Below are 18,500 nucleotides of genomic sequence, written 5' to 3' on the forward strand. Positions count from 1 at the left end.
CAGGCTGGATGTTGCTCTGGGCAGCCTGGTCTGGTGGTTGGTGACCCCGCACATAGCAGGGGGGTTGAAACTAAATGATCATTGTGGTCCTTTTCAACCCAGGCCATTCTATGATATGATAATGTATCCCTATCAAATATATAATAACATATGTGTTTTATTTTTCTTTAGTCTTTGTAACTTTCCCTTTCATGTTTGTTAAATCTTTCTCAAGTACTTGTGGGCATATTTTGCTCTTTATAGGCCATAGTGGATGTCTTGCTGGTATAAGCAGAAAGACCAGTGATTGAAAGGAAAAGTAGTCTGCCTAGTCTTCCCGTAAACCTTCCTGACACCAAGTAAAAAATATATTTTTAGGTGATATGAATTAATTTTTCTTATTCTCACACCGGAAGCAACAATTATTAATTAGCGCTTCCATGAAAAATTCCAAATTAAGTTTTTGCAATGCTTTATATAAATTGAAATTTTGAGAAAGAATCTGTTACTAAGGATGATTTGTTGAGTGTAACTTTGAAAGATTAATCCTGCCTAGGCTCTGCAGTGAAAAAATGAAGTTTTTCATTTCTGTATTTCCAAAGTATAATTCTGAACAATGTGCATAGGTTCTTGCTCACCGTGGAGGCCACTGGACATTGCTTCAAAATGCATGCAGAGAACTGTGGAACTATACTCAAGAATCACAGTCAATTGCTAACCATTCCCATTCCCACAAGGATGCATTTCCCATTACCAGGGAGTTTCTTAGGAACACAGTTTGGTTGCCATTTTATTTGGCATCAGACATGATTATTGATATGATAACTGAACTACAAGCAAGCAATTCTCTTAAGGTAAAAATACAAAGACAATATACCCTTTATATTCATGCCTTCTGTAGAGACAATTTTTTTTACTCTTTTTTTACACCCTCATATCTCCAAGTTATTTTCTGATAAATGTTTTCAGACAAGCACAGTATTTTCTAATCTTTATAATTTGATTTCTCCCAAAAATAGTTTTGACAGTAACAGGTAGAATAATGTTTTTTTTTTGGTTTTTTTTTTTTTTTTGCTGTAGATTGTGGAGCCTGAAGGAGATTTCTGCATTCCCAGTTGCTTAGGAGGTATTACTGATGAGAATGGTGGTTCGAATTTCCATCCACAGTCTCCCTTGGATGATGTGAATGTGGTTGACTTGAAATGGATATGTAATCTGATTCTTAAAACATTAGAATTTTTGTATCAAATGAAGAAATGGGAAGCACTGGTACACATAGCTGTACAGTTTAATGTATTTACACAGTAAGTTACACCAACTCTGACAAAAACTAAAAAGCAGCATTATACATTTAGACATATTATTATTTTGATTAATTACTATGCTTTGCTTTCTCTTTCAGTGAGAGATATACAGAACAAGTGAGTCCATTGCTGGTGTATGCTCAGAGGCAACTACTGGAAAGGATACAGCAATTCAGTGGCCCAGATAGTCATGAATCTCATTTCACAAAATATCTGTCCGATAATGCAAATAAGGTGAACCGCAGATATCTTTTTTGGGTACTAACTGTTAATGCCAACTAAATAAAGAAAAATATGGTCGCTGGTCAGGTTAATATGGTTTTCCATGATGTTCACAAATAGAAAATTAAAATAAGAAGTTAATAAACGTAATGGATTGAAGTGCATGAGAGGGCTTTCATGATATGATTCTACAATAGCAGAGGTCTGCACTTGCAGACCCAGAGAACATTTCTTCCATGCATTATATACTCATTCCATATTATGAGCCTAAATCTAATTTAATGTTAGTTCTTGATGCTGCTCTTTTAACTGGAAAAACATTTATTTGGATGTCGCATAATCTTTGTGATTAATTAAAATTAAATCAAAGAAATTGCTTTCTTTCTGCATTGGAAGACTGCTTTTCAATTAATTGCATGAAGTTATCTCAAGCATTGACAACGCCAAGAGAAAACATGCAATACTTTATTAAAACAAACAAACAAAAAACTCAGCCGCTCAGCATGTTCCTTTCACTAGAAGACATGGCTATGTTTACTAAACTGATATCCCTACTTCCATTTTTTCCTGGAATTACCTATTGAAATCAGGATTTTTTTTTTTTTAAACTTTATTTTTAAGAAGTTGCATGATTTATATTTTTGATACATTTCTGTTAACTAATAGGTGTGGGGGGCAGAATGGCGAGGCTGGACTCTTTTCAGTGGTGAGTGGAGACAGGACAAGTGGAAACAGCCGGAAACTGCAGCACAGGAAGTTCTGCACAAATGTGCGCGAGAACTTCTTTACAGTGAGGTGACGGAGCACTGGAACAGGCTGCCCAGGGAGGTGGTGGAGTCTCCTTCTCTGGAGATGTTCAAGACCTGCCTGGATGCCTACCTGTGTGACCTGCTGTAGGGAACCTGCTTTGGCAGGGGGTTGGACTCTATGATCTCTGGAGGTCCCTTCCAACCCCTACAATTCTGTGATTCTGTAATATAAACACAGGACACAAAGGAGAAGGGGAAAGTGCAATTTGGAAATCCAACTAGGCATAGTTCTGAATTTGTTTTGGGTTTCGGATCCACTGCCTTGCCTAGAGACAACTTGTGCATAATACCTGCAAGGCATTCAGAAGGCACTCAGGGCTTGCAAAGGGAGCTGAGGATATTCTATGATTCTGATTGTACACCACTGTGATCTGAGCAGCGTGGAAAAGCAATCATAGTTGTGAAAACATCTTAATTTACAGAATGAAGGCTAATATCCTTTAATAGAAAATAAGGAGTGTGCAAAAAAGACAGCATCAAGTTAGAAATGAAGTGAGTATGGCAACATTTTGCAATGCTATTCAGAGAGACTGGAACTAGCTTTGAATTGATTTGTTCTTTCCTGAAGTGATGTGGCTACATCAACACAACTAAATGCTAGATTAGCATTTAGTATAGAAGCTAAATGCACTTCTATGGAAATCTTCCTTTCTCACAGGGTTAGATCCTGTTATTTGCTTAGAGTTATTTTGGGTATCCTTCCTTGGGATGACATTGTGCTTTAAAGGCAGTGTGCTCTTCAGGCATACATACACTTCCGGGTTATTTGCAAACATGCATTTGTCTAGATTAAGAAAGGTAGTGTATTTGTTTGCTGAATATCAATAGCTTGCTTATGATTATGGCAAACACTACATGAAATTTAATTCATTAATATGAATTGTTTACATTTTCCAACTCTGATCCCTGAAGATATAAAATCGAGATGCAAAATTTTATACTTACATGATGTATCTACTATTTAAATATTGTGAATATTTTACCTCTTATTAACCTGGATGCTAGTAATGAGTCATTAGTATTTCTGTAAGTTAGTCATCTCTGATTTTGTGATGTATGACTGTTTAGATGTTTAACTATAAACATGAAACATTTTTTTTTTTTTTTTACTAAATATTGTTCAGTGATTGTGAAAGTAAACTTGTTTTTCAGATGAGTTGCAGAGATTATATAGGGAAGAATCTACAGCTACCTGTTGCCCATTCTGCTAGTGTACTGATCTTTCCCGACTGCTTTTTCTGTCCTGAGTTGAAAAATGGTTATGCAGGTCAGAGCACATTTCAATGTCATGAGTTATGTTTTCTCCTGAAAGCTTTTTTTTTTTTTTTTTTATTAAACTACTGGATATTGTTTTTTTTTTATTTTCCTCCTTACTGTAGGCCATCCATTGTTCTTATAATACGTTTCTTTGAATATAAGATCAGCATGGTCTTTAAATTATTATTGTTGATATTTTGATTGGATAATAATGCTGTGAAGACTTTTCCAAATACGTTGGAAACGCAAAGACTGCATTTGAAAGCAGAGAAGAGCATTTGTTGTCCAGCTGCAAGATGGCCACATGATGTTAAGTAAGCTTGGTGGTCTTTGCTCAGTTTTCTGAAGGTGTTGTTGAATATCAAGCAACATACCCAGAAGTTAATGTGAAACGTTCACTGTTACTGGTGGAAACAACACAAAAATTGAGATAAATTATGAAGTGGTGGAATGCCTTTTTTACATGTAAGGATGTTATTTCCAGTCAGGATTAAAATGTTTTAATTACCAATGTAAGTTTGTAAAACGTAGCTCCTCATACTACAGAGATGTCAGGACGTTTCACGCAAGGCTTTGTGTGCAATTCAGTGAAGGAAAGTCATTAAATGGTGAATAATACTGCAGAGTAGATAATACTATGCATGCAGTGGAAAGAGCATGCCAGCTGACAGGTTTGGTATGTAAAAGTTCCAGGAAGCTACAGTAGTAAGCAGGACCAGCAGTTGTAAATAAATATTTGCTCCCATACTAAAGACATCAGAATGCAAAGAGGAGATATCAGCTTGAGATGCATGGAATTCATGGAATGTAGATGTCGTGTGACAGTTTAACACTGAAAAGGACACAAATGCTCAGAAGTGTTGTTCCTGATTGATAGTATTTTGTTGTAATTCATAATCCAACAGGAAACAAAAGTGACAATTACATTATGATAATTTTGGTGTTAGTTTATGGAATACAAGTGCATGTATGGGTTGCTTTCCTAAAAATATATGTTTATTTATACCAAAATTATTCTCCGTAATTGTTAATTTCTTTTAGATGGCACTCAAATTAAACCCATAGTTAATGTACCTCTTGATGTAAAGGACACACTGAAATGTTTTAGAGAAACTCTAAAAAAATCTAAATATCACAGCAGAACATTGAGACACAGCAGAAAACTGCTTTCACTTTTTCTCGCATACACACAAGGTGAGTACTTAATTGAAGTGTTTCTCAGCAGTGAAGTGTGTTTGCAGTTAATATATTACAGAGCAGAAGACAGTTCTTTAAAAAATGAATTATAATCATTATTGAGAGTCAGAGCTAACATAATATTATGCATGAAATTCTTTAAATGCAGGTATTAAGCTGGATTTGACATGATTTGTGCCTCTCAGTTGGATGATAAAAACTTTTCTCATACAAATATGTAACTTGTCTTTCTGTTGTCAGACCTCCATTGGAGGACTGACTGGCAGCTCTTATCAAGCTTATTTTCTCTGCGTGGCCCTGCATTTTCATTTTGATGTGCTCCCCAATGAGTTATGACCAATGAGCTTGATTAGAAGACACACTGACAGAATCAGAACATAGGAAACTAGATTGAAATGAGGCACAAAGGAATCATGTATTTCTTTGAATAACGCAACATGGAAATATTTTTGGTATTAGAAATAGTACAATACTTAACTGAACTGTTCGTATAAATTGCTTTCCTGATCTAGAAAATGTTGGAAGAACAATCAGTCAAATCTCTCCAAATAGAAGGCTGGAATTTAATGTGGGAGCCGAATTGGCGTTTCTACCAACACCGAGTGACCCTTCTCAAGAAAAATTTAATTTCTCCAGTAGCATTGAGAGTAAACCAATACCACACTCACAGCTTTCATTAATTGTCTCTTCCTACGAACAAACAATTGGTAATTGCTTTTTATAAATTTCCGTTTACTGCTAACACTTATCACCTTTCTACTCATTTGGGCTCACTGTCTGTTTATTCCAGTGTTTCCTCTATCAGAAAGCTATAACTGTGTGGAAAATGGTCACCAGAAGTACAAAAGCTTCTCTCTTAATTCTGAAAATGTATATTAGCTTTAAAACAAAGCATTCATTGGTCGTCACCTCTACAGTGTCTTTTCTTATGAGAAATTATTACTTCTGTGGTGTCACACTGATTGATCCCAAACTAAAAATCTGTCATGTTCAAGGAAGTAATTTTAATTTCATTGTATATATATTTTTTCCCTAGGAAGCAGATCTTTTGTGCTCTTTACATTGGAATATGAGAACCTGTTAGTTTGTGTGTATATTACTTGCTAATAATGCTTTACTCATATTTACATATATTTAAATAATGCTTTACTAATATATTTTTATATATTTACTGAGAATGTTTTCTCAGTCAACGAAAAAAAATACAACAGTTTAGGTAAACAGATCTGTAAATATGTAGTAATCTAGTTTTTAGATTTAGTAGAAATAAGAAATTATACATTTGAAGACATAATATGCAAGCTTAGTAAGTCTTTAAAATGTATTTATGCAATGAATTGCATGCCAATGCATGTCTACTTTTTATGCAAAATTAGTTCAAGATTCAGTAGCTGTCTTAATGGTGTGATGATTTTTTTTTTTTTTTTTTTTTTTTTTCTTCTTCATTATATAATGAATAACAGAAATCCTTGAAATAAACAACCAGAGAGACCTCAAAGTTCAGGCTCTACACGAACTTGGAAATCTTCACTTTTTTGCTGGAAACAAAAGGTACATAATTCTTGGATTAAAAAGAAGCGTAGATTCATTTTTTTTAAATTGTCATTCTTACTCATACAAACTGTCTTGTAAGTTCCTGTGCTGTTTTGAGATCTGTATCACTTCCTTCATCTATCTCGCTACTAGCTATATTTTGAGAGATTTTTCTCTGGCAATGGTTTATCTTTCTTTGCTGGCTAATTGTAAGATTAAGCATTGCTGTGTATTTAGGAGGTAACATTTATCTTGTGTCAGTGTAATCTTAGTAAATGTCCAAATGAACATGTTGGCCAGGAATGGTATCTTTCCGTCAAACCTATATTTCTGCTTTTGACCTAATCAGAATTAGTTATAACTTGGACAGTGGAGCTAATATGAATCTAGTCTTATCTTCTGCTTTAGAAAATGTCAGCAATATGATGAGTAAATTTTTTTGTGTGTTACAGAGCTGCTTTTAAACATTGGTGTCAAGCCCTTGATGAAACACTCAACATTGCTGATATTCTTAACACCTGGCAAGAGTTAGGCTTTCCAAAAAATGCTATGGAGTGCTTTGAGGTTGGAAGATCTACTGATATTAGTCAGAAATTTTTATCTCGGGCTGGAATTTGGGGATGTTTGCATGCAGCAGTTTTAGTAGCTAAGATAGCTCAGTAAGTATTTTATTATTATATTTGTAAATATCTATGTAGGTGTATATATTTCTTTCATATTCTAAAAGAACTGCTCATCCAGGACATTTGGCAACTTGAAATTAAATTAAAATACTAGAGAGTTGCTGTAAAAAAAAATACTCAACAAAAGAAGAAAAAAAATTTCAAGAATCAAGTTCCTCTTTTGAAGTATAGTGTTTGTTCCCTTTCCTGTAGTGCTCATCTTTGATCATAATTGCAGCTGTATATTATATGGAGAGATCTTGGAAATAAAACAAAATGATAAAGAGTCATAAGCACAAGGATTTCACAGTCTTATTGATTTTCAATTGAAATATCACATCCCCCAAGTCATTGTATGTATTAAATATTAATGTATCCTAAGGACAGATTTGCTGCCTAAAGTACTCATTTTCTGGTGAATTACAACTAAATAAAATTTGAGTTACTGTATGAAAGTCTGCCATCAATAAACATTTCAGTCCAGTGCTGCTTGGCTGCTGGTAAAACACTATGGATGTAACTCTGAGCTGTTCCTCGATATATTACGTATTATATAAAATGTACAAAATCTAAAACTTAGAAGTACTATCTAAGCCAGTTCCAAGTGACCTTAGAAACGTTACACCCGTGAAAAGGCAGAGCTTTATCTAAGTGAACTGTGTTAGCTGGCAAGCAGGTCCTAGTAATAGCACTGAAAAATATCTGTAAACCAAAGTACTTTTGAAAGCATTAACATGGGTATTTCAGCATGAAATGGCATTGTGCAGCACAGAATTAGCACTCCTATGAAAAGGAATCAGTTTGTGTGGATTCTAAACCCCTATGTGCTCTTGTAATTCTCGGCTGTGATGCAGCCACAGGCACACAGCAGGACCCAATCCTGAGCTACCTCTTAAGGTGATTGTGGTACATGTTTGCTGCACTTTATACTATGACTCTACTTCTTCTATATCCATTCCAAATCCTAGTAGGGATCTGGATGGAGTATCCTCTCAGCTTCTCCTTTAGGTAGATCTTTTCTCAGACACACATTGGGCTGTTAGCCATCCTTAAGTTGCTCTTTCTGTAATTACTTATTATGACTGTAAAACGCGCATTAGAGGACTCTAGTATTGCATTAAAGATTCTGAATATTGTGGATCACAGCAATACCCTGCTACCATGATGGTTTAAAACTGGTGAGGTAGTGTGTGAGTTTCATTTAATCTAGGTGAACAGCCACCATTGAAAGTCCACGTGTGCTAGGCTTCCCTTATGGAAAGAAAACCTTATAAACATGCTTTATCTTTCTAGTTTGAGATGAGATTAATTTTGCTCTTAAATTGCATATTTTTCTTTCATAACTTCAAAGGGAGTCTACACAACTCCTTTTATCTAGGTATGCCTTTGGTCAGATGATTCTTTCTTTGCATGACATGGCTGAGCACCTATTTACAGAAGAGGCAGCTGTTTTCCAAGATGGAAAACATCTAGATTGTGTTAGTATCATCATTATACCACATTAAAAAAAGGGTTTAAATAATTTATATTGATGGACACATTAATATCTCTTATTATTTGTTGTACTTTAGGTATATAACAACATCAAATGTGAGATTAAGAACTAAATATTGCCACTTTTCTGCTATACTCTTTAAGGTAAGCATACAATTTCAGTTAGAATTCACAAAGATGACAAATTGCTTCTAATATTTAAATCTCAATAACATTCTATTATAATATTTCTTTTCTCGTTCTGATTGTAACAGAAAACTGGAGATCAGAGGTAACTGACAATTTATGCACATTTATTCTCTGTTTTTAAAAATATTCCAATTCTAAAGCCTAAAAATTACCACTTCAATAAGACATGGGTCTGTCCAAGAAACAAAGAAATATTGAAAAGTGAAGATGTCTAAAGTATTTGGCAGTCAAATATATATCTTTTGAAGTGTTTTGCTCAAGAAGTGGATAGTATCAACAGGATACTCAGTCATTGAGATGATGTACATTGAACAAAGTCTTCACAGATTGTCATACATTTTCAAACAGGAGAACAGACTCTTTAGAAAAACATTTTTTTGTGTGTTCTTTAGCATTGAAAAGTATTTTTTCTTAATATTATTAATATACAAAAGAAATTTGCTCTAGAAGTAGTGGGTAATCAAAATGATTTAATTTCATTTACTAAGAAAATAAGCTTACTAAAATTAAGTTTGCAAGCTTTCAGGAACAAACTATGGAGGAAATAGAAGTGTTTCATTTTACTTCTGAAATGAGGCTTTGAAACATCAGTAATTGAAGTGATATTGGAAAAAAATAATTGCAGGTATTCTGTCAGTCTGACTCCACTGGGGTCAATGCTAACTCATCTCAGTGCAGCAACAGGAAGTCAGTTGGCCTCTACAGAAGCAAACCGCTGCCAGTTTCTAACATCTTGCGCCAGCTGTGATTGTGACTGTGTGACCTATCCTAGGTCATACTTAAGCCTTGTTAATTTCAGCAAAGGGAGAACAAGTTGAAGAAACAGATGTATAGGAGAATTATGATTAGCTTCTAGCTCTGTAAATTGCAGGTGGTACAAAGCTGAACAATTTTGATTCCTCCTGACAAAAATAGTACTAACAGTTTGTTACAGCTATATAATGGTAGAAATAATTGTGACTTGACAAAGTTGAGACTGATATTAATTGAGATAGGAGCACCTTGCAGGGTGAGAGTCTTGAAAAATACAATCAAGTTACTGAACTTTGCCAAGTTCAAGCCCATAATTTGTTCTGTGATGTGGAAAGATCTTTTAAACCTTATTTAAATTCCACCTCTGGTATTGACTTCAGGCTTTTTAATATCTGAGATCTGAGTGTGTCTGTCTAGCATGTCTTTGTTAACTATGGTATGATAAACACAATAGGGAAGGAATATCCAACATCAGAGACAATGTTGATGTTCCTGCCTTCACAGAGATGAATGTTTAAGTTATATCACTTAAGCTGCACTACACCTAGATAAAGGCTGAATATTTTAGTACACTCTGGTCAGGTTATATGGCACAGAGGTAGTGGCAAAATGGAAACTGCTTCCTACAATTTTTATAGTTTGCAGGGTACTTATTAATTCAGAAAGATAACAGTACATAGTTCACTTAGTTTAGGCATATTTTAGAGGAAATGTGCTATTATATACAATTTGAAATACATTTTATTCAGAATGACCCTAAATGCAATATGTCCAAGGTTTAACCAGCCTCTAATTGGACTTAAATGGTGTGTCTCAGAAGTAATGACTGAGCAAGTGCTTAAGGGTAAGTAAAATCAAACTACTGCTCTTAGCTTAAGAAAAAAAAAAAAAAAAAAAGGAAGAAAAAAAAAAAGGAAGAAAAATATTTTCTTCTTGTGATAGAAGACATTTGCATGAAACATCTGTGTACTGATAAGCAGGTTGAATATTTCTCCAAACTCATTGCAGTGAATTTTTCCTTGGTATTTTCCTTGATTGTGAAGATGTCTGAATGCATCACTGTATTATTTCGGTGTGCTGATCAGAGTCTTATCCTAAGCATTATCAAATGAGTCTTTAAGAACCCCTAGTGACTTACTAGTTTTTTTCCAGTACTTCAAAAGGTTTATTTGGGATACTTTCACTAGTAATCTGAGAGAAATGCCATTGGCTTTTTAGGGAGATTTCTCATTGCTTGGGGAGCACTTGCTAAGGAATATTTCATGATTATTTTTCTGCACCTAAATCAGTTTTTTTATTTCTGCTTGTGCCATGAAATGCTGCCCATAAGCTTGTTACAGCCTCTTGTTTTTTTTCTTCTCCATCAAGTTCACATACAAATCAGTAATCATTTAGAAATGTGTATTTTTCCTGTTTTCATCCTGAAACAACTAGGTACTTTGTCATTGACTTAGTTTCATTTATGAAGTCATTTATGAGTCTCAGGAGTTAGAGATTCTTAATGTTTCACCTAATGACTATAGTTCATTGCTTTTGCTTTTAGACTCTGTTTGGGGCCTCTCTTCCACATCCCACATTTGACTGTGACTTTGCACAGTATGAAACACATGTGCTTATTCCTGGAATTGACTTGTTCTCTGATCGCTACAGAGCTGACATCTCCACTGTAGTCGCAAGTCTGAATTTCCTTATGTCTGAATTGCACTGTGCAAAGCATAATTTAACAGTAAGTATAATTTAATAGCATTTATTTATTTATTTATAAGTTTATAACATTTTATCACATTTTTGGATGTATTTATGACAAACCATGGAAGCTCTGCTAAAATATCTCTGCATTATGCTTGATGGCAACTTTCTCACATTCTGTTATTACTCTGTATGGACTGCTTTTATACTTTCCTTCTTATGTTGATCATGGGGACATTGCCTTCATTTGATGACTGACCTCTTCTGGTTTAATCTAACTTCTTTCAAGGGTGCAGTGCCATACAGTGGAATAAATAGATTCTGTTGCTTACTAGTACTGAAAAGGGGCCGTTCTGTATCCGTTCCTAATTGCACCTGTATGGTCCAACATCATTTTTTTCTTACATCTTGTCAATTTCATACTGTTATAAATCAACTCTCAGCTGGAGAAAAAACAAACAAACAAACAAACAAACAAAAAAAAACAACAACACCACCTTTGAATCAAAACAGTAATATGTATACAGATAGTTTGCTGCTGTTTTAATGAGATGAATCCACTTAGATAAAGGTCCTACAAGTGGCAGAGCCAGTGCGAGGGGATAAGATTGTGTGACTAGAAGGACAGGTTTGGAGGTGGAGATGGAAGAGAGGCTAGAGAGGAGGTGGAGTGACAACGTGTTACTCCTTTTTGTCAGCAAACCATTCACTGGATTGCTTTCTTCTGGAACTTCAGGCAAAGTGTCTGTTTTGTCTCTGGTTGATGATTCTTACCACCTTTCTTTACCAGAGCTCGTTTTGTTAGTCATCTTTATCTAACTTGCCCTCACTATGGGAGATCAAGGAACAAACAGTAACCTGGAGGCAGGGATACTTAATTTGGCTGCTTGCATTTTTGATACTTATTGCACTTGCTCTGGTAGATTGTAGATCCAGGCTATAGATTATAGTCAAAGCAATAACAAATTCAGCAGAATGAGAACTTCTTTTCCACTGAATGTTTAATGTGTAGGAATGTTTTGGATGATGAGCACTGAGATGGTTTGACATAAATCATAATATATCAATATTAAAATTTTATTTAAAAAAAAAAAAAAAAAGACTTCAAAGACTAATTTTGTAGAAGCACTAGGAATTTTGGATAGAAACAGTATGAGTACAATTAAAATGTTTGCCTGAAGCTCTTGTAATCCAAATTCTGAAAGCTATTCTATGAAAAAATAAAAGCACATTTCACAAGAAAGTAACAAGGATATGATTTGCCTCTTCTGAAAGCTTTTATACAGTGTGCTTATTAGAAAGTTTTTTTTTTAACATTCATGTATTTTTTCCTCATAAAAGCATGTAATTGAACAGAAATGAATTGGTCAAAAAGACTCCTCATCATCTAGTTTATTTTAAAATTGATATATTTTCACTCAGACAATTGCTAGACTCCATAGTGTTTATATTCTAAAGCTCAGAGCATTCCATCATTTTGCTGCTTACATGGAAACAATTGTGGCATCAATATGCAGACAGTTTTAGAAACCCCTTATATCAGTATCTTTCCAGTAGGTTTACTCACCAATAGTATCAAAAAACAAAACAAAAATGAAAACCTGAAGTTCTGGAGAAACTTTACATTGCACTTTGTGAATCTCATGTAACATAGTGCTAAACAATTAGGAGTTGTATATAGCCAGCTGAAAAGTTTTGTAAAATCTTCATCCTTCATACAGCGTAAGGGAAATAGGGGTGACATCTTGGAATGTGGCAGTGAAAGCAGTACTGCTTTATTATCAATGTATTTGTGATATAAACTTGTGCTATACATTTCTGTAACTGAGCCCTTTATACCACTCATAACTAAATGACCTAATATTTTCCTACAGATTTTACCTTTGTTCACGTTATACCAATATTTTGTTTCTGAGATTTGTAAGGACCCTGCTAAATGCATTGAAGGAAGAATCTTCAAGGTAATCAAAGAAGTTTTCTTTTTTTTTCATGGCACATTGTAATTGAAATAAACTTTTCACTTCTTTGTTAAATATATTTGATGAAATACGTCTTCATATAGAAGTGAAAAATGGTGCTTTAAAGTGGAGCTGATCCTCAGTATTTCTTAATAAAACAGATTGCAGAATAGGAATACTTTCTAAATGAATAATATTTATATTCTCATTTTTTGTAGGATGTAGAGTGATTTAGAGTTTTATTATTGATGACTTACAGCAAGTGCTAAATAGTTCCATCATTTTTCTACTTTCCATTCAGCAGATATTAACATTAAAGATATAAGATTTTTCTCTCTTAAATCCATACTCGTTGTTTCATGTTTTATCTTCTTCTGTTGTTCTCTTATGTTGTCCTAAGTGCAAAACTTAAATTATTTACTCATAATGTTCACTTTCAGATTTGTTATTAGTCTCATACTGGAACCCAGTTGTCAGACTTCTAGGAACAGACTTTTATGATTTTACTAATGTTTTCACTTTTTTTTTCCTCTTTTTTTAAGGAATGTAACTTGTAAGAGTCAAAATATTATTGCTTTTAGATATTTTCAGGAAATGCTGAAGTGGATTAGGGAGACTAGCTGAGTACTGTGACATTAACAGCAATAAGTGGCTGATCTTGGACTATGATTCAAAGTTATAACTGCATGAATTAAGATCTTTTCCTTTCTCAGGAGTTTTTGAAGAAGGCTATGAATTTTTTTTACCTCATTTTTCTTTTAAGACCCATATTTGAGTTTTCGCTTAGAGATTTCTTTTCATTACAGAACATTCTCCATCCATGCACTATTTCAGTTGTCAAATCTTCTTGAAAATTACCTTTAAATATATTTCATGTAAAGGAAAAAAAAAAAAGGCTGGATTTTAATTTTTTTATTAAACACAAGCCTCTGCTGTTTTTTCACAGATTAAAGTACTTACAGATATAGGATTTTTTACAGAGGCCTTTCATGAACTGTATTTACTTAACTGTGGAGAAAGAATCCCATGGAAAATACCGGCAGGGTACAAAAAACCCGAAGAAACGAAGGTAAACACCAGTTAAATGTAACACTGAAATATAACACTTCAATTCTCTTCATTAAAGAGACATAAAGATTCAATTCTCAGCCCATTTAAGGTGCATGGCAAAATTCCCATCACCAAGGCCAGGACAGGACATAAGGGCACTGTGTGGAGCTGGTGCCTGGTCCTCCTGTGGTCTCTGGGGCTGATCGAACCTGGGGTGACATGGGGCAGTGGGATCAGTGGCCTGCCTGGCCTTGTCCTGCAGCCTTGCAATGGCTAGAATGAGCACAAAGCAGCAGTATCTTTTTTTCACGGTAGCCAACTAAGTCTGAGCTAATTAATAGGGGAAATTACAACTAAATTTATGATGTCAAATATTTACATTTAATATATTTGACAAGCAGTCAGACCTTTTGAACTTACCAATAATTCTTCTGTACAAACTACAAGAAAAGATAAAAACCTGAAACTCAGTCTTTTTCCTTAGAGCACAAGCTTTGTTGCATTTTCACAAAGTTGAGCCATACAGAGTTATTAGCCCCCTGTCTGGAATTCATTCTGCAAAATTCCCTTCTTTGTGGCTACAGTAAGGAATGTATTTAATCCTTACTGATGCTAATGAGATTAAAATACTCCATGAACCATCTTAAAATTTGGATATTGTGTTAACAACTTACAGAGTTGGAATGAGGTCTGGTTAATTTTGACACCTGTATTTTTCTAATGGGGTTCATAGATGAACGAATCTTGGGTGAACAGCAGAAAAAGTTCAGCATTAGGACTCTTGTTACAATATGGTTCAAGTAGAAATTCTTGCTGGACTTCTGTAAGACTCTCAGACTGAGGAGAAGGGTTCACTTTTCAGGGATTGACAGAGATAGTATAAGGCTATAGGAGTTAGATGTTATGAAAGAATTAATAAAAATCACATAAAACACAAGTGTCAGTTGTGTGTAGAACTCTCAGTTAGGATGAAGGCTGGAAATGATCTTTATTTCTATCTTTTCCTTCCCCTCTGTAGACAGATTAGTGAAAAGGTAAAGGCTTTTTGAGCAGGGATTGGAATTAGGGTTAGGATTCAGAAAACAAAGTGTGTATAAATCAAAGAATATCTGTTGTTTTTATAGCCCTCAAAAGGAGTTGGAAGTCTTCAGTTTGTCTTGACCTGTACTTTGCCCTTTTATTACATTCACAGCTCTGTGTTCTGCTAAATAGCAGTGAAGGCATGTGCTAAGTCTGGAGTTAGCTTTGGGACTCAGGAATGTGAAGAACATATATGGCAAATGGTGGCCAATATCTTTGTTGGAAGAGGACTTCTGTTGGTTTACTTCTCTGTCTTCTTTCTATTCACATTGAAGAGTCCTGGTGAATGTCATAGGAGCTGTAGGGGTAGATCTTGGTTTCAGGTTGTTCAGAAATGTGAAGCCCATAGATACCAATTGTTGATATTTTCTGGGCCATAAAAAATAGTTGGAAATGCATTATACTTGTCTGCTACTCTGCTAACATGCTTATTTCATACTTCTATTGTAACACATTACTAATTTTTTATTCTGTTGATTTTTACAGAGCTTACTGTACTTTGACTCCTCAAAATCTCTCCTGAGTTTTACAAATTTACAGGTAAAAAAAATAACCTGACAGTACCGAAATTTTAATGCTGGACATATAGATTTGGTTTGGAATACATATTTTGGTAAATACAAGTTAATAGAAAATATATTCTCCTCAATAGTTTCATCTCAACAAGTAGCAACTATTTTTCATCCTACTAAAATACCAAGAACAGCAGTTGTTTGACCTTCTGAATTGTCTTCATAGGCTTATCCTAATTTAGATTGGAGCTGAAAGAAAAAGGTGAATCTGAAAATTAATTAATTCTCATTTTAATTAAAATTATATGTTTATCGGTGATTTTTTTGTTTTTCATTTTTAATTGCTTTGTCACAGATCTGTTGAGCAGGTAGAAGTAGATGTTAGCAGGAACAGCAAAAAAGCCATACCATAAAACCAAACTGATAAAATAGAAAAAAGAACAGCTTTTTCCCTTTACTTTCATCTATTATTTACAGCAAGGTTATGTGTCTCTTACAGCAGTTGATATTAGAAGGTAGAAACAAAATGTCTATCTTGACAGCTTTCAATTTCACTTGTTTCAGATTCATTTCTCAATTGTGCTTTTTCCTGAGATTTTGATTTGAACACTTCACAGTCTGTATGCAGTTCTTATCGGTCTCCTGATTTTTGCAAAGCTGTGTAGACTATCTACTTCTAAATGTATTATTCTAAAGTGAGGGTAGTGAACTCTAGATAGAATGATGAACATTTTTTATTTGCCTCACCTTTCTAGTTAGGGGAAGTTGTAGCAGAGTTTCCTTTGAGTTTGTTTTATGAACTACAGTTTACCTATGTGCTTTTTGTAGCTTTAGCTAAAAGAGTGCTATGGACAATGTAGAAAACTAAAACTCAAACAAAGGGTTAGATGCATCTTCTATGGGAAAATTGATCACAGAAGCTATAGCCTCAGCAGTAGCTGCTAGGGAGAGAATTAAGCTTGGGAAGAAAAACATCAGCTATGACTAAGACCAAGATCACATTGCTAATGCTGCTCCTATTAATTGTTGATACACATTGTTATTATTAGAAGTAAAATATCCCTTGAAAAATGAAAATGTAAAACATGCCATTTCAAATAATCACAATTATTGATTTTTTTTTTTTTTTTTTTAGGTACTGGAGGACATATTTAATTGGAGTCTGTCTTTAACAGTAGTGCCACTGTGCGACCAACAAATTATGAATAAATTAATCTTAGCCAAAATGCATTTCATCATTTGCCTTTCTGACACAATAAATAATATACCTGAAAAAGTAGAAAAATGCATATATTCTGTTGATAACAAGATGGATGGAGTTGCACCATCAAATGAAAAAGGTAATAATTTAAGGGTGGTGAAAAAGTGGATTTATTCTGCAAATTATGAAACATTGTTTTTTTACTTTTAACAATTGCACATGCATTAAACTGTCACATTTTAAACAATATTCATGTGAATTGTTGCTGATCATATCAGTCTTTATGGAAATAATAAACAACATTAAGATCTTCCAAGTAATATTAGCTAATATATCTAAATATAGCTTTGATTCTGCTTCTGTTATATGACATTTCATTTGAAATGCATTTGACAGTTGATGCTGTGAAGAATTCAAGACAACGGGAACAAAGAGACGCAGTGTTGCAGCTCATTAACTGTAAAGCTGAATTAAATATGACCATGCTGAAGGTAATTTTTTTTTCTAGGAAAATGGCTTAATAAACATCAGATTGTTTCTAAAACATTACTAATGTTTTCAGTACATCTGAATTTATGACATATTTCCACAATCAGATCTCAGTATGGCAGTTTCAGCAACAAGAGTAGAGACTGAATGGATTTTCAGGAACAAACTATCTCCTTTCAGAGGTGGCAGTTGTAGAACATGTCAGAGACTTTGATGGAGCAGTATGCTCTACAAATAAATGAAAATGAATTCTCTATCATATATGAAATGTCTCAAATTTTTCACCTTGCTCTCTCCAATAATTTATTTAGAGAAAAATTGTCGGTTATTTTTTTAGGTGGTTTGTTGATAAATTGTAACTTTCATGCTTGGCAGATCCACGTCATGAAAAGTCAAAAGCTGACATATTCCTCTTCCAGAGTGGTTTTCCACTTCAGAAGTATCTGCTTTTAGCCATTCTTACAAACAGGGTAGTATGTGAAATACATCTGGTGAAATGGGGATTGGTTTTAAATGGCAATTGCTACGTGCTGTGAATTAGAAACTTAAAAGTTTTAGTATAGCTTTAAAATTATGTGAACATAGCATCTTGAAGGTAACTACAGTAGAAATGTTAAATTAATTTGAATCAGGCTTATTTAAGAGGTATAAAATATTTCTTAGGCTCTTGATTTTTCTTTAATTATTTGATCCTTTCTCTTACAGTAAAGCTCCCAATTTATCAGAGAAATCAGCTAAAAAGAGCCAAAGAATTCTTCTGAAAGTTCCATGATTGAGCTTTTATTTAAAACTTACTTTGTTTTAGACTTGGCTTTCCCAGCTTCTTACAACTCTGTTTGTTAGAAAGACTGCAACTTACAGCTGAAATTTCAGGATACGTACTGTGCTCAAAGATCAGAGTACAGACAGAAAAGACTGTAATATGACTTGCAATGTCTTTCATATTGTATTTTAATATTGTATTTTATTGTTTAAAATTACTAAGCAAGTAAAAAGTACACTATAAAATTATTTAGTATAGCTATGAGATAATGAGAGAAATTAAAATTATTGAGTACTGCTGTTAAGCTATAAAATATTCTCTTACGGTATATAATGCTGTTGATCATAAATTGAAACAGT

At 34.0% G+C, this 18,500-nt stretch overlaps 1 protein-coding gene across 1 annotated transcript in view; it reads left to right on the top strand.

The window, feature by feature from the left end:
• The window catches only part of CFAP54 (cilia and flagella associated protein 54), a 104,735-nt gene that overhangs the window by 57,648 nt on the left and 28,587 nt on the right, over nt 1-18,500 (top strand). The window contains exons 37-51 of the mRNA XM_042815931.1: nt 606-833; nt 1,060-1,283; nt 1,382-1,517; nt 3,467-3,581; nt 4,613-4,765; nt 5,281-5,475; nt 6,232-6,319; nt 6,754-6,960; nt 8,535-8,601; nt 10,943-11,125; nt 12,963-13,049; nt 13,993-14,115; nt 15,663-15,716; nt 16,824-17,028; nt 17,286-17,380. Coding sequence (XP_042671865.1) covers nt 606-833; nt 1,060-1,283; nt 1,382-1,517; nt 3,467-3,581; nt 4,613-4,765; nt 5,281-5,475; nt 6,232-6,319; nt 6,754-6,960; nt 8,535-8,601; nt 10,943-11,125; nt 12,963-13,049; nt 13,993-14,115; nt 15,663-15,716; nt 16,824-17,028; nt 17,286-17,380 — 2,160 coding nt within the window. The remainder of the gene's footprint in view (nt 1-605; nt 834-1,059; nt 1,284-1,381; nt 1,518-3,466; nt 3,582-4,612; nt 4,766-5,280; nt 5,476-6,231; nt 6,320-6,753; nt 6,961-8,534; nt 8,602-10,942; nt 11,126-12,962; nt 13,050-13,992; nt 14,116-15,662; nt 15,717-16,823; nt 17,029-17,285; nt 17,381-18,500) is intronic.

The sequence above is a fragment of the Centrocercus urophasianus genome, unplaced genomic scaffold, assembly GCF_019232065.1.
Source record: "Centrocercus urophasianus isolate 14NV4802_14NV808 unplaced genomic scaffold, USGS_Curo_1.0 seq_15, whole genome shotgun sequence".
NCBI lineage: Eukaryota > Metazoa > Chordata > Aves > Galliformes > Phasianidae > Centrocercus > Centrocercus urophasianus.